General features: G+C 49.8%; 1 protein-coding gene across 5 annotated transcripts in view; it reads right to left on the bottom strand.

Annotated features, from left to right (window-relative positions):
• GALAK (galacturonic acid kinase) overlaps positions 1–16,630 on the bottom strand; it is a 210,749-nt gene that overhangs the window by 49,944 nt on the left and 144,175 nt on the right. For all 5 annotated transcript variants that reach the window (XM_087396316.1, XM_087396315.1, XM_087396313.1 and 2 more), the window contains 5 exons: positions 1,057–1,220; positions 774–814; positions 622–650; positions 273–342; positions 63–152 (listed from right to left, as the gene is read on the bottom strand). In XM_087396316.1, coding sequence (XP_087252442.1) covers positions 63–152; positions 273–342; positions 622–650; positions 774–814; positions 1,057–1,220 — 394 coding nt within the window. The remainder of the gene's footprint in view (positions 1–62; positions 153–272; positions 343–621; positions 651–773; positions 815–1,056; positions 1,221–16,630) is intronic.

The raw sequence follows: 16,630 nt of genomic DNA, 5'->3' as shown, positions 1-16,630 counted from the left end.
TAAACTTTTGTATCCATTACAACTACCCTTAAAACTAATGACAATGAAGGTCTTTGACATACCACATTCATAGTTCTCAATAGAGCTCTTCCCTGATTCCGACATCAACCTTCCAAATTCTTGTAAATTGTAAGATGCCCATGCTTTGATGCCTGGAATATTGCCCAAATTCAGAATACCTGATGTAAATGCAGAAAAAAATACTTCCGCTATATGGTCTACCTTGGCAGTTGTTTGTTATAGCAAAATGGAAAAGACTAGACACTATATACCTTCATTAACCCTGTCACATTCAGTGAAGAAATGTCTGGCTCTCTTTTCAAGAACACCATTCAAATCTGTCTGTAACAGACAGATATCAAAACATCTAATAAATATACCTCCACAGGTAGAACAAACTTTTAACCTTTCAGAAAATTCCACAAATTGTCTCCTGTATATACTTGCCATCAACAACAAATTTTCTATGATTCTAAAAGTCATTAAGGCCTTCCAAGAGAACAAGCAAACACATTTTCTAGTGAACTAGATTTAAATTAGACTCTAGAGGCAGTTGCTCGATGTAGTAACCCGACACTTTCACAGGACTTCATGCACACAAATCATCAAGGAATCTATTACCTTATGTTTTGCATATTCTTCACGTGTAACTGTATAGCAAACAAGGTTCTAATGTCATCAAGATAGTAAAAAGCATTATATTCAAGAATGGGACAGTCCGCACGGAAGTAGCTCATGTATATCTTTGGCAAAGTGGATGCCTAAGAACTTACCTTCAGATAGCAAGGGTTCCTTTATATCCCTCCCTGCTGCCCTGGAAAGTAAAAGGTAAATTTTGAATTCATCATCTTTTAGTAAGGCACTCAAACATGGGCCTATATGGACAAAAATGGTGTTGCAAAGTTCTTTTGTACAGGGATGTATTGAAAACAGTATGGTGTTTCTAGGCTAAAGTGTAGAATAAGGCTTGTCAAATCCGTCTCTAAGTTGTAACAGTTGACACTGATTAAGAAAAAAACAACTACCATTGAAAAACGTTAAGTTGGGATTAGTCACCGAAGTAAAACACGGGCAGCCTCTTGACACTCTGTCACTCTTAAGTTATAGTTTGAACCAGTTGTCAAAGCATGCCGTTGACCAGAGAATGCCAAAAGTAATTTGTATTTGCTTTCTTTCTTATGAATGGATGCTTGTGGACACACAAGCTCATAGGTATGATCCTGTCAACACGGACACCACAAAACCCACGTCAGTATAAATAGCAATCTTTTAAAAGATCTAGATAAATTTCTAGAGCCTCATATAATGAAAGTAATTCCACAGTTGACATTGGTGAAGGCCCCTCAACCAAGCATACAAGTTATCATTAAAATGAGCCTTACATGAGAAAACCAACATTTTCTATCACTCCAGTTGGAATGTAGCAGAACCTCAGATGGATCGGTGTGACAAAAAGTCCTTAGAGAGACCGTTGGAATAAAGGTAAACAGCTGTTTGTTATGTTGTTTAAATGGTTCGGTGGACTTGTCTCTCAAGGGCTTTGATGATGGGGTCCAACATGTCTAGAAGACTCTAGGGGGCTTCCATGAATAGCAAGTTAATTTTTAGTCTTGTGCCTAGGAGCAAGAATGTACCTCATAAGTTAGATGAGGACCAAAAGTGAGTAAGGTCGATAAATGCATGGGGGGTTAGTACCTAGCAAGTAGCTAGGAATAGGAAAAGAGTCTAGGGAATTGGGGTACGTTATGTATCACACTGGGAAGGGAAAAATAATAGAAATATATACGAGCCACGCTGGGAATAGTGTACAGAAGAGTGGTATGCAGGGTGTAGTTGGTTGGGACATGATTCTCTTCTTGGACACCTGTAGGTCCTTGCAATTGCAATTGGGTTGAATCTTAACAATTTGGTATCAGAGCCAAATGAAGGCTGGTAATGGTAGAAACGGGGAAATGTTGTGAACCATGGGTGCCAATCGTGCGTAAAATTTGGGTTGATTTTGGTGAAATAAGGCAGCGTGCATCAATTATGTCCAATTTGCCATTCTGCAAAAGGCGTCAATTCTAGATGAAAGAGGTTGGAAGCTTGCGTCAACAAAAGCACGGATACCCTTTGTTCGTTCAGCACCTTGGGTATCACCTTGCATCAATCTGTGATTAATGATACAATGAAACAGAGAGTGGAGCAATGAATGGGTGGTCTATTACGCCCGTTTCATTGCAAAGGGCTATAGAAAAAGAAAGGTATCGATTATGATGAGACCTTTGCCGCTAGTTCCCATATGACTACCGTCAAGTGTGTGGTTGTGGATCGAATATCCATCAGATAGACATCTTTAGAAGGAATTTTATGTTGTGCAGCCCATTGGTTTTGTAGTGCCTGGCATGGAAGGCGAGGCATGCAAACTGAAGAAACCTTGTATGGCTTAAACCATGGTCTTGCAGCTCGGTATGCCAAGATTGATGCCTTTTTTATTAGCCAACAAATGCAGAAGAGTCCACACGAGGGAGCCCTCTATGTCAGGAAAGAAGGGAGGGATAGGCTATTTGAATCTGATAGCAGTCTCCCACCTTGGAAGCCTGGAACACTCGTCCACTTCTGGGAGCTCAGGGCAGCCCAAACAGGGGCGTATTCTCAGTCTAGAGACCCTGGAGTGTACCTGGAAGCAACAAAATCAGGTCTGGCATCCCTAGAAGACCTCTAGTAGGTGCGACTCAGCAAATCTTAAATCCTCCCGCCTGGAAGCAAAACAATTGCCTAGAAGCTCCAAACTGCCTAGAAAAGTGCGATTTTGATAGGTGTATGGTTTGGAAGGCTCATGGAAGAAGTACAAATCAGATGTGGGGCTCTAGGAAGTCATGAACATAGGCATGTAGCGAAAACGAACTGCTCTGGAGGATCCTGGCACAAAAACAAATAGCTTCTCGCAGCCCTGGCCAAACAGCCCACAGACTACCCTGGTAGTCGAAAATCAGCAAGGCGATGTGATAGAATAGCCCTGCAGCACTTTTCTAGTGTGTGACCTGCCTCTCCCTGTTCTTTTGTGGTTCGGAAACAAGCCTCAAAGAAAATTCAAACTTTTTGCCTTGTGCCACAAGCCAGCTTGCCAAACGTGGCTCCTGGAGCTATTTTTAGTTAAAGGGATTTTAACCCCCCTCTAACCTTCAGTCCCTTGCCTTGGTCCATGGAATTAATTGTGTTGAAGTGTCCTTTGAACTGCTTAAATCAGTTGTTGCAGGCTTGGATGGTTATCATAAATCAATGGAGTGGAAGGGAATGCAAGAAGGCAGACACCAAGCTAAAGCAAAACGAAGTACTTGCAGATGGATAACGAGAAAGTACAAGTGTGGCCACTATACGGCCCCAAAGTCAACTAGTTGACCATGACTAGGGCAAAATGTCCTAACTAGCCTGCAAGGCCATATCAGGGCTAAGTGCTAACATCCAACACAAGAGTGAATGGCTGTGAGGGAGAGATACCAAACTAACTTGAAGCCCAAAATACTCGTGATGAAGACATCCCTCTTTTTTTCAAAGAAAATACTTGTATTAAGTATGAGAAAGAAAGAAAGAAAGATATATTAACGTCCTCGGGAGGCCTCACGGGCCTAAGGGACAAACACACACCAAAAGGTGAACACCAAAACATCAGTTACAGACTGAGAGTTTCTTGTGAGTGTATATAGCACTCACAAAGTTATTATTATTATTATTTTTTTGGCGCAAAAAGTAGTGCTAGTTATATTGCTTGAAAACGAGAGTGCAAGAGGGCCTAAAGGCCAGCGGGCTGTAATCACAAAACGGATACAGCCCGTGGTAACAAAATACTAATTACAAGCCTCTCAGGGCATAATCATCGGAGTGTGGACAAACAGCCACGGTGGGGGGGAGTGATGCCACTGAAGACTCTGAGCAGAGTGCTGGAAGAACAGCTCTCGATGGTCCCAGTCGCAAAGGAAGCGCCATCTCTTCTCCTTCCCTGCCCGGGACTCCCCCTGAATCTGATCCCACTAACCCTTGAGCGTGTGAATGATCGTGCTCCAAATGTCCGCTAGGGTCTGGGAAGCAGAAGAAGCCTGATCTCGTAAGGTCTGCGCGCATCTGGAAGTCCAGATATGCCAGCCTACAATACTCCCTATGATCTCCCAAACTGGGTGCCGAGTCATCGCTCCTGCATCTATCTCTATCAGATGCCAAGGGAAGCTGTCCATGTATGCCCAGGTGGCCTGATGAAGAAAACTGGATCCTGCCTAGAGAACTCATAAGCCAAGTGATGTCCCATCTCGGTGCTGCACCAGCAAACGGCTCCCCAAGTGACCGGTCCTAGCTCGGGTGCAGCCCTCGCTAAGATCCCCATGACTCCCTTCCACACTGTCTGAGCACGCGAGCAGCTCCAAAGGCAGTGCTTCAGGGACTCCTCCTGAAAACACATCTGGCAGTGCCCGTCCTACCCCATCTGCCTCAGCCAGCTGCCAACTGGTAGCCCCTTGTGGGCCACCATCCAAAGAAAGTAAGAGATCTTCCTCGGCCACCAGCTTGCCCAAAGAGTCTTCCAGAATGTGCGAAGAAAAACCAGAGATATCTCTTGGGCATACCAACTATGTGCCTGTGTAAGTAGCCTGCGTTGGAGAGCCCCAAGAGCATGCCTACCAGTATGCGCACTGTATGAGAAGAAGGGGGTAGGGTTCTCTGAGGTCTCCAATGGTGGCCAGCGCCACTCCCCTGGGTCCCACTCCACCTCTGTCAAGGAGCGGCCCTCCCAAATCCAGAGTCTCCAGTCCTGGTCCTGCATAATCAGGGGGTCTATATGCCACGTTTTCCCTTGCAGCCCTATGATGCGAAGGCACTGCCAGGGAAGCTGGGGGTCGATCACGGCCTCTCTGCTCTGGAGACGGCTACCATCGACGACGGAGAAGAAGTGAATCGAGGAGTCCGAGAAAAGGCCTGCAACCACCAAAGGAATGCCACGGGGTGTAAACTGCCCTAGCCACCTCTCATCTCCCGGGAGGAGCTGTCTGGTGATCATGGGAATCCTCCAACCTGCAGGAATGGCAGCATCGATCTCCGCTCGCCGAACCTGGATCCCACGTGCCGTACCTACTACTGCTGCCAGCTCGCCTGGGCTCAACTGGCTATAGACGTCCCTCCAAACCCGGAGCGAGCGCGCAGGCCCACGCACCCAGAGCGCCCATGGGATATGGGATCTCTCTCCAAGCTGGCGACCTATATCATCTGTCACCTGGCTGCTCCAGATCAGGGGCTGTCTGTCTATCTCCTCTCGGCAGCTGGGGGGAACCTGAGAGAGGCTGTGCCGCAACTTCCTCCAGATCGAGACAAGGCTACGGAGGAAGGGGGAGCGGGGCTGAGTTAGTGGGGCAGAAGTGAAAATCCACCGGATAGACGGCTGCCAATCACCCCCTCTCTGGGGGATACACGCGCTGAGACCATGCTCAAGCAAGAGCTTCCACGTCTGCCCTCCTGGGGTCAGACCGCGGATGACTAACTTGCCAAGTAATGCCTGACTCTGTAGTTCTGGATCTATGATGCCAAGACCGCCCTCTGTCTGGGGGAGAATGACCGTCTGCTAGGCGACCCGGGCTCTGGTGGTGCTGGAACCATCTGAGCCAGACCAAAGAAAGTTGCGCACCAGTCTCCTCAGCTGGGCTACACACGATCTCGAGAAACACCAACAAGATGCCACGTACCAAGCGGTGGCAAGAAGGACCTGATTGACCACAAGGGCCCTGCCTGCCAAAGATAGCCGAGCCAGCTTCGGTCGTATGGAGACTAGGACCGGTAAGAACAATTGCTGAGCCGGCGTGAAAACCAGACCTACCTGGGATCCCAAGCAACGTGTCATCTGTCCTCTAGGGATCCAGCGAAACCCCAGGAAAATACCCCACTGTGAGCTGGCTCCCGGATCCGTAAGAAAATCAACTGACTTATGCCAGTTGATTTTCCCCCCAGTGGCTAGGTAAAAAACCTCTAAAAACAGTCTCACTCGCTTCAGTGACTCGATATCATCCTGCACATACAGGGCCGTGTCATTTGCATACTCGGAGTCCAGAAGCTCTACATCGTCCCGAATAGGGAGGCGCATCCCTCGAAGACCAGTGGTACGGGCTCGTAGGAAGTGAGTCATGGCCTCCACAAAAGATAGGAAGAGGTAGGACGCAAGCGGGCAGCCCTCACGCACCGAGCGCTCGAGGGTGAATCTCTCCCCCATCCTGCCGCTGATGATAACCCGACTAAAGGCCGACCTGTAGAGACTAGCAATACCTCTGATCCACTCGTCCGGAAAACCGAACCGAGAGAGTGTACCTTCCAAGAAGGACCAGTCTACCCTGTCGTATGCCTTCTCAAAGTCAAGAAGGAGTATGGCAAGGTGCTGGCCACTGTGCTGGGCCCACTCCGTCGCCTCTGAGAATGTGAAAATGTTGTCCAAAATGCTGCGATCTTGGACAAAACCAGTCTGGGTGTCATGGATCAAGTCATGTAGCAGGGGGCGGATGCGGCTACTGATCATCTTGGCGAGGATTTTGTAGGCAGTCGGGAGGAGGGTGATAGGGCGCCATTGTCTGATCTCCTGACGGTCCCCCCCTTTGGGGATGAGGCAAATCAAGCCTGTCGCAAGGCTCTCTGGCATCTATCCGTTGGAGAAGATATGCTAGAAGGCTGCGAGCAAGGGCTGGTGGACCTGCTCCCAGAAGGTGGTGAAGAAAGCTCTAGAGAGCCCATCCTCACCTGGGCATTTCTGCCCATCAATAGCGCTCACCGCATCCTGCAACTCTGCCACGGTGAAAGGGGCGAGAAGGGTTTCACTCATGCTAGGCTGCACGAGCGACGGTGTATACCTCCACACCTCCTCCCTGCAACGGCGGGCACGAGGGTCTGGGGGCTCCTGCTGAAACATGGATCTGTAGAAATTTATCGCCAAGTCCCGGACCTCGTCTGGATCTGTCCTGACACTACCATCCTGCGCTCTAAGAGATCGGAGCTGTTCCCGTGCTGACCTCTGGCCATGAGTCCTGAAGAACTCTCTGCACATCCTGTCGCCTTTCCTAGCCCAAAAGGACTTGGAAGCATGAAACGAGAACTCTGAGCGTCGCTGCGTGATCTCCTCTAGCATGGCTCGGGCTCTAACCTCCTGTCGTCTGAGCTCCTGAGAGCCTGGAGAAGACTGTTGCATCCGCTGTATCGAGGCAAGATCTCGTCTGAGACCCCTCTCCTTCACCCACCACTGCTACCTGACCTGAATCGCCTCCTGCTGACAGATGAGACTAGACTCGGTAAGAACATGAGCAACCTGAGCTGCCATATCCCCCATGGGTCCCTGCTCCCACAGGTCCACTATCCTGCTGCGAACCGCTCCTCTGGAGTAGATGGAGTCTGGGATCCGGCACGAGCGTGGAGGTAAGGAGTGAGAGGCTGAGTCCAGGACTAGGATGACTGGGGCATGGTCACAGAGGGTCATCCCTGAAACCACTCCTGACTCTCCACCTCTGCCTAGCGCCCAATCGCTGACATAGAAACGGTCCAACCGCTCCAGAAGTCTGCCTCCCTCCCTCCTGTAACCCCAAGAGAAGTCCAGGCTCCCTGTCCATCTGCAAAAGAAAGGCTCCCTCTAGCTGTCCCGACCTCCGATAGCGAACAAGAAGGAGTCCCAATCTGCCTGCTTCGCCTGAGCTATACCGAGGTACTTTGGGCCCCGTCCCTGCTGATCCTCTAAAGTCTCAAGGTTATTGAAGTCCCCTCCTACAATCCAAGAATCCATCTCTAGCAATAATTCTGTCAAAGAGCTCCAGAAAGTGGCTCTCCGTCTGACGTCAGTCGGGGCATAGATATTGAGGATGCCGATGCGCGATCCCTCAATATTCAAGCCCACCCAAAGCGCTCGTCCTAGGATCAAGGTGCCAAAACCACACACATGCTGAACTAGAGAAGCGTCCATGGAGGTACAGACACCCCCGCTCCTCCCCTGCTCGCCAATCGAAGGTTCCCAATAGGTGTGGGAGCGTCCTGTGAGGACCTTCCCACACTTACTGTTCTGAGAAGCCGAAAGCTTGTGTTCCTGCAATAGGAGCACATCTACCCTTCCCACCAAGGCTGGCTGGAGCTCCTGTCTGAGCACCATCTTCCTGGGGCCGCGGGTTCCTGATGAGTGGAACCCGTTGACGTTCCACGAGATAATGCGTATACTCATGAAGAGGGGAGATGGACCACAAACAGCTGTCTCCTTGCGGTCGATGTCGAGGTGGTCGGAGGATGTCCAGTGTGCAAACGAAGGCGCTTCTGTGAGGGTTTAGAAGGAGAGGCCGGATCATTGGACCCACCCTCTAAAACCTTCAATAGAGGGGAGAGGCCCTTCGTCCCATGGTGGTAAGCTCTCTCTAACCAACTCGAAGCCTCCGCCAGGGAAATACTGTAGAAGCCCGCTACCTCTGAGGTCCTCCAAGGGCGGAGCCCATCCGCGTAGATCCACTCCAAAGGCGGTCGAATGATGACCAAAAGGCGGAATCGTTTGGCGCTGTGGCGCCATCTCAGATGAATGTCACCCTCCTTCCACTGCTACTGAAGAAGCTCCGTTGCTTTGCTACCGATCTAGTCCTGCACCTGCTCCTGGGATTGATCTCGAATCGTCTCCCAAACATTTTCATTTGTCCATTGCCCATTCCCGTCACTGGTGATAGTGAAGGAATAGCTAGGACCATCATGGGGGGCAAGGACGGACACCTTACCCTCCGCCCCCTTTCGGAGGAAGAAGATGCTGATGTCTAGGCATGCAGGGAAGGAGCCAATACCCGCTGCATCCAAATAATCCCAAGGTCCTGCTCGGTAAAACTCCAAAGGTAGAGCTCTAGGAGCCGCCCTTGGGTGTGGGGACGAGGATGAGGAGTCTGAACTAGAAAGAGGGGTGCTGGCTGTCGAACAAGCTGGAGTGGTGCTGGCCATCTGCGAGGAAGGGCCTCTCCCCTCCACCGGGCCAGGAGGGATAGGCACGGAGGAGGTCTATGCTGGCTTCGGGGCCGCAGGCGGCGCAGGCAGAAGGGGGGGTTCCCTAGGGATCATGCTCGAGGGAGAGAGGGGGGCTGAAACCAAAGATGCTGGGGGGGATCCCGGAGGGGGGGGGGGTAGGGGGACCGAGGAAGAGGGGGGAGGGGGGGGGGGGGGGGGCGGGGTGAAGGATGAGGGGGAGGTTGGCTGATCCTCTCCTTCCCTTTCTCCTTCCCCTTACCGGGCTGCTGCTGCTGATTGGTGACCACAGGGGTCTCTTGCTATAGATGGGAAGGCTTTTTTGGTCCTTTTTTGTTTCCTTTCCGTTTTCTTTTGACCTCAACCAGCCTTCCCCTTCGGGAGGGGGTGTCGATGCCTGGCGGGGGGGATCCTGAGTTGCATGGATGGGGGCCATCTGAGGTTCTGTCCTCGTGAAGCGAGGGCAGGAGCGCGCCTGGTGCCCGAAGCCGTGGCATCTCAGACACTGATCTGGGCGACCCGTGACCATAATGCGCTCCGTCACCACACCTGTGTCCGTCTCAATCTCGAACTCCGAGGGGATACTCTGCGGATCTAGGAATGCCACTTTGACACGTGGCACCCCTTGGGCTGCCGCCGCATCAACGAAGGTGTCCTGCATGAGCCAGCCAAAGTGCGCCCCCAAGTCCTTGATGATCGGGCAAAGCTCTGTTGCGAGGCCTGGGAAAATGAGGGTAACTGGATGGCAAGGAATGCGGAAGCGGGCATCGAAGCCCGCTACACTGAAACCCCTATACCATGGGACCATAAGAATGATCTTCCCACCCACAGAAGTAGGGGACCGTCTGACCATATCGCTCGCAGCCTGTGCTGAGGAGAGATTGAGCCAGAAGATACCATGTCCCATGAGTACGACCTCCTCAATGTGGCTATCCTCAAGGTAGAGGGTGGACTGCAACCAGTCCCTGATGTCTGCTCGTGAAGGGGCGTAGCCAATGACTCTCCCATAAACGGACGTCTAGGAGAAGTCTGTGGCGGCCTGCTTCACCAAGGAGACCTGATGCTCTGTCAGTGTTATGCGGTAGGCTGATGGAGGGGGGGGGTCCGTCTGGGCCACCGGTTCCGGGCTCACGGCCGCCATACCGCACCGACAAACTGCGAAAGCTCCAAAAGGCGGGGGAAGGAAATGGCAGAGGCGAGGGAGGGGGGAGTGGGACGGAGGCGGGGGAGGAAAGAGGGAGGGATGGAGAAGTACGGGGAAGCGGGGGGAGGAGAGGTGGTGGAGAGGAAGCGAATGGCGAAGGGGGAAGGAAAGGAGGAGGGAGGGGGGGGGGCAGCGCAGCGCAGGGCGGGGAAGAGGAGGGAGGAGAGGGGGGGGGTGGCAGCGCAGCGCGAGAGGGGGCGGGGAAGAAAGGAGAGGAGGGAGGGGAAGGGGGGGAGGGGGGGGGGGCAGCGTTGCGCAACGGCAGGGAGGGGGAGGAAGGGGGTGGGGGGGTGGTAGTGCAACGCGAGGGGGGGGGCGGGGAGAGGACGGAGGGGCGGAGAAGAAAGAGGAGGGGGGGGGGATGGCGGGCGGAGAAGGAGGAGAGGGGGACGGAGGAGGCGCGGAGGGCGGCTGCGAGCTGGGAGGCGACGGAGAGAGAGGAGGGGGAGGGGAGAGGGGGCCGCGCAGCGCGAGGGGGGGGTAGACGGGAGCGGGGGAGGGGTGGGAGCATTCGCGGGAGCGTGTTCTCACAAAGTTATTAACTACAGTCTACTACCAACGATAATCGGCATGCATTACACCAGTTTAAGACTAAGAGTCTTTAGGCTTGCATTTGAAGTCTCTTATAAGTGCTTTTCCATCTCTGTATACAGCCGATTTTCCATCCTTTCGAGCATCCTTCACTTTAGCCAATTCAGTGGCCTTCGTTTTGAGCTGAGTTGGGGTGCGCTCCTCCGCTATCCATACATAGGATTCACTTGGATTCAGAGGGGTGTTTCCATCAAGTACATAGGATGCCAGGTTGGGGTGGACATCTCTCCAGCACAACAGTTTGTTCTCATGTTGAAGAGCATCAGGAGGAAACTCATTTTTTGGAGTTTTGCCAGACTTGACCTTGCATCCAGAGTAGTGGTTGTGAACGAGGTATTATTGGCTACTGCTTGGTTCGTTTGCTCATGTTGGTGCGAATCTAGAGGTTTTATCTCTCAGCTCATGAGACCTAACAGGAACTTCCTATGGAGGGGAAGGAGGTCTCAATATTATTGTGCCGAACTTGCAGTGTATGGCTTGAAGTTTGTAGTGAGAGGATTGATGCCTGGACAGAAGCCTTGGAAAGATTTTTTCTTATACAACATCCAGTCTTGTACACCATCTCATGGGGGAGATTGGATGGACAGCTTGAGATGGATCTTTACTTTAGCCCATCTTAGATCTCCCTCTTCCTCTCTCATGGCTGCCAATCTAAAGGCTTGGGGCAGCTTCAGAGGCACTCTTCGAAGAGTTCCACCCTCCTCTCGCGAAGAAAAAGACAGGCAGCCAGTCATGTGAAATGACTCTATATTGGATGAGCATGGCAGAGCACTAGGAGTGTCACATTATATGCTGTGGTCTAGATGGGAGAGGGGACTTGCTTCCACCGTAGGTGCCTGGAAGGCTTTTAGGAAGCTTCCAAAGGATCAGAGACTCTTAGGAGACCCTTGTCTTTGATCTTCAGATGATATTCTTTTGGAGGTTGCCTTCCAGCGAGTTAGGACTGCAGGCTACAAGGAGTGGGGCACGGACTCACAGCGGTATCTTGATCCTGACCCTATTCCCCTGGCACATGGGTCTTAGAGACTCTAATTATATGGTGGTTCCCCCGTTAGGTTCTTGCAGTGGGGCCTAGGGGAGTGGGAATGGATCGATGAAGGGCATTGAGAGAAGAGCATCCCTTTCTTTCGTTACAGAGTCAAAAATGCCAGGAGATTTCAGCTTAGCAGTAGCGGTTGGAGGCCGTCTAGAGCTCCTAATTGGGATAGTTTTCACATTTTTGCAGAGATGCAAAAAAACTTTTGGAGGAAACTCTGGAAATCCCTCACATGAATAGAAAGATCACTCTCTTCTTTTGGCTTTCTATTCATGGAGGGATTGCACTGAACCTGTGCAGATCCAGGTTCGGGGCTGACCCTACTTGTCCTCGATACCACGCACAGTTCAGTCAACTCAGTATTGCCTCGGAGAGTGCAGACAAACGAGGACGAACTTGAAGGGTGTAGCTAGGATATTTAGCACATTTCATAGAGCACCCTTCTTCATGACTTGGGGATCAATGGCATGGTTTTCTCTTGTTGGCCCTTAGGTGTTTTTCGAGGGACATGACTCAGACTCGAACTTTATTATACGACGACACTGTGGAGTCATGTTCTCTCCAGAATGTTCCCTTCACTCCTTTCAGAGCTGCTCACGTCTCGGTAGACACTTCATGGGAGATTATGGCTAGCATTGCAGCTTGACATATCCGGAGGGCTAGATGTATGGAGGTGATGGAGGGTTCCCAGGTTCACCCTTCCCAGTCTATGGTCAGTATATGGACTGATACTATAGACACACTAATGGCCATTTGGGCGAAGCATGCACGGATCCTCCAGAGCAGCTACAGCCACGAGGGATACTTTTTTCATAGTTTGGAGGGCTAGATGTACGGAGGCGATGGAGGGTTTCTAGGTTCACCCTTCCCAGTCTATGGCCAATATATGGACTGATACGATACACACACTGATGGCCATTTGGGCGAAGCATGCAGGGATCCTCCAGAGCAGATACAGCCATGAGAGAGACTTTTTTCGGAGTTTGCAGAGGATCTCCTTTCTTCTCTGAGTCTCCTGTAGGGTTGAGGTGGCATTTTCAGCCTCCATCTTGGATCTTTGTTAGATCTTTTTGAGCTGGTTTTTTTCTCATGCTCTTGCGGTTTTCATTCATACTTAATGAAGTAATCTTTTTTGCACAAAAGAAAAGGCCGGTAAAGAGGTAAAAAAAATCTAAGGTTGAGGCTTAAAGTGCCACCTCAACCTTGTGTCCAACTTAGAGAAAAACAAGAAGCTGCTCCATCCCTAATGAAAATGGTCCTTGTGGTAGAGGCTGCGCATGAAGACCCCTGCATGCTCTCCCAGAAGGCTACTAAGGTGTGTAGCGTATCCGTCCAAATACTAGCCATGTGTGTGGAGGATGGCCTTGAGAAATATCCAACACATCTGTGCATCTGGCTTTCCAAACATGCCATGCTAGTATGCTCTCTAAAATCCCCATGAAGTGTCCACAGAGGCATGCTCGGGTCTATATGGAGAACCAAGGATGTCATGAAAAGAGCATGACTCAACCAAATGTTATCAAAATGAAAGAGTCCAGGGAAAGAGTCATGTCTCATAAAACAACCGAGGACCCAAAAGAGAGAGCAAAACTACCGAGCCCTAAAAGAAAGGAGAACGCATAAATGTGCTCAATAATCTAGCAATCCCTTCCAAATGATCCTCATCCATCTACAGTCCCATAAATAATGCTGAATAGAAACCTCAAATAGAATGGCAACAAATATATGTGGAATATGTCCCAAACATGGACCTACATTGATTCATTGCAATCCTCCATGAGTAAAAAGCCAAAAGAAGAGAGTGATTTTTCTATTCCTAAGGGATTTTCCAGAATCTCTTGCAAAAGGATTTGTGCTAATTAGCAAAAATCTGAAAATCCTTCCAATGAGGAGATCTGGAGGGCCTCCAGCCTCTCATGCTAAGCTAAAACTTCTTGACATTACTAATTGTGTATCAAAAGAAGGGGAGGCTCTTCTCTTGGCGCCTGCATCAATCCATCCCTACTCATCAGGGTTCCACTATGGATACTTTATGGGGACACCTCCATAGAGCCAAAGCCTCCTTAAACCCAAGGGAATGTGATGTGGAGACTAGGCTAGCATCTAGATACTATCCTAAAGCCCAGAGACACTACTCCACATGACCTACAACCTTGACAGGCTGAAATGGAAAATGTCTTAGTATATCATATGTCGATCTGGATAGCATGCACCGAGAATGGACATCAAAGATCAAGGCATATCCCTCTCTGATCCTCAAAATCCTATGACCTGAAGTAGGATCCCTAATCTCATGCAGGCCTCCTAGCCAAGTAAACTGAGAGGCTTGTCACCTGAAAGAACCCAATCCAAGCGTATGATTACATCAATTTGCTGGATTCTCCCCACACTCCCTCTAAGATGACTTACTAATGCGAGTCTACAACCATCTGGAAGCCTTTTGAATGCCTTCTAAGAACCCATAGAGGAAGATGGACCTCTCTCCCATCTTGACTATTGCATATAGTGAGAAGTACCAAGGGGTCTACCATGCTCATCAAGTATATTGTCATTCCACATGATATGCTATCTATCAATCTCTTCTAGAGAGAAAGCGGGAATGCTCAAGGGAGTACTCCTAAAGCTAGCCCAAGCTTTCAAGATAGTAGTAATAAGAGGGAAGCAGGGTGCCTTTTGGGCTAGAGTAAATATGCACCTCGTACTATCTCTCCGAACTCCACCTATGGAAGGAGAGCAGAATTGTATACATTAATGAAAAAACCCTTCCAAGATTCCTGTCTTAGCAAGAGTCCTCTAATCACAATCTTGCAAGATAAAGTTCTACTCTGCAAGTCTAGATCTATTACATTGAGCCCTCCTTCCGATGTGGATAGGATTAGAGTCTCCTATAGACCACTTCAAATAACATTCCTTATCAGCCTTTTTAGCTGAATGATCTGGCACCACTAAGAGCTAACACAGCATGCCGTGGCCAACCATACTTGGTTGACCACCACCACTTGGAAGCAAGATAAAGTTTGGCTGAGCTCCAAGAAAGGAGTTTCCTCTTGATGCTCTCCAACCTTGAATCCAAATGCCCATGTCAACTAGCAACCCAAATATCAAATAGAAACATGCCTCTGAATCCCGGTGGAACCGAAATCAGCCTTGTTGGAGATATCATAGCCAAAGAGTATGTTGGTGTGATGTGTTGATGTGTAGTACAAGGTGATCTAGTACTAGTTCATGTGTGAGTGCCACGTGTCATTATGGGACTTATCCCATATGCACTAGGTGCTAGTGTGCGAGTGAGTGGTCTATATAAGGCTTGTACTTCCCTTATCTTGTCATACTTGATGAATGAATGAAAGCATTCTTCATGTATTCATTTGAGCATCATTTCCTCACACCCTAACCTTCTCTCTCTCTCTCTCTCTCTCTCTCTCCCCTTGCCATTTCTCTCCTTGCTCAACCTCTTCCTCCCGCTAGCCTCTCCCCGCTCAGCCTCTCCTCCGTATCACAGCCATACCTCCGTCCATACAGCCTCACCCGTAGCTCTCCGTCCGTACAGCCTCTCCTGTCCGTACCTATGGACCACAGTCGTACCTCCATCCTTCGTCGTCCGTACCACCTCCGTATCTCCCCCCGTCAACACCTCTCCATCTGTCCATACCTCCCGTCTGTACCTAGTCTAGTCCTAGTCCTCCCTAACCCCGAGTTGGACTAAACTCCCAACCCAACCCGAGGGTTAGGTTAAGCCAAGGGGTTCATCATATAGCCAACTATGGACTGGCCTATCCTCTCCTCCAAGTCCCCCTCAACTCCCTCAACTCCTTCAACATGGGCAACAGGATTAGATTTTTTCTTTGCAGCAGGCAGTGAGAGAGCTACGATTGGAGCTGGCAGAAGTAAAGGCCCGACTTCACATCCTGGAAGGGCCTGGTAAGCAGGCAATAATTGATGAGGCTGTAAAATCTTGTAAGGATTCCCCCCCTACCCCGCAGCTAGTCTCTACAGTCAAAGATCTTGTTCACACTGAAGTACAAACTGCTAAGAAGAAAGTGATTGTGGAAGTGGACGACAAAGTAAGTCTGATATCCAAGCAGAGATTAAAGAACACGAAGCTAGATGTGATAATGCGCTGAAGATTAGAATAGGGGGGCTCCCTAAAGATTGGTATAAAGAGGAGGACACATATAGTGAAATATTGACAAAGATCAAATCAAGCTTGCCCAACATTGAATGGGTGAATGATGATGAGCAGGATGATGACGACTCCAGGCCAGCTTCTATTTTGCACTATAGAGTTCATGCAATCCTTACACTGAAGTCAAAAGATATGCGGATCAAGCTTCTTCGACAATCTTACAAGCTGAAGGGCACCAAAGTATGGATAGCAGAGGAGCTTACACAAACTCAACTCAAGATTAAGGCAACTGAATTAGCTAAAGTCATGGCTGCCAGAAACGATGGAAAATGGGCAGTTTACCGTGAAGGCGTAGCACTAATCAGAGAGTTTAAATCAAAACCAATAGACTCTTAGTCTTAAACTGATGTATGGCTGTTTACTCTTCCAGAATATCATGTAGGTGCTCTAAATAATTGGGGTTGCTTTTTGCACTCCTTGGGAGCTGCCATGTGCCCTCCCTAAAGCAGATGTACTAGAGGGTTTCTTGCTGTCCCATAGACCTTTTGGTCTCCAGTGGACGTTAATAGACTTTCTTTCTTTCTTTCTTCCTTTCTCACTCAGCAAGGGCCTTAGTGAGCTCTTTGCCCTGGCCCACAATGGTCTGTACCTTGTCCCATGGGCCCGCGAGGCCTCCTGCGGACGTTAATATTTCTTTCTT

Source organism: Dipteris shenzhenensis, chromosome 25 (genome assembly GCF_047967505.1).
Source record: "Dipteris shenzhenensis isolate YYH24624 ecotype China chromosome 25, Dip_SZ_1.0, whole genome shotgun sequence".
NCBI classification, from domain to species: Eukaryota; Viridiplantae; Streptophyta; class Polypodiopsida; order Gleicheniales; family Dipteridaceae; genus Dipteris; species Dipteris shenzhenensis.
This window is presented reverse-complemented; position numbering and strand designations above follow the sequence as displayed.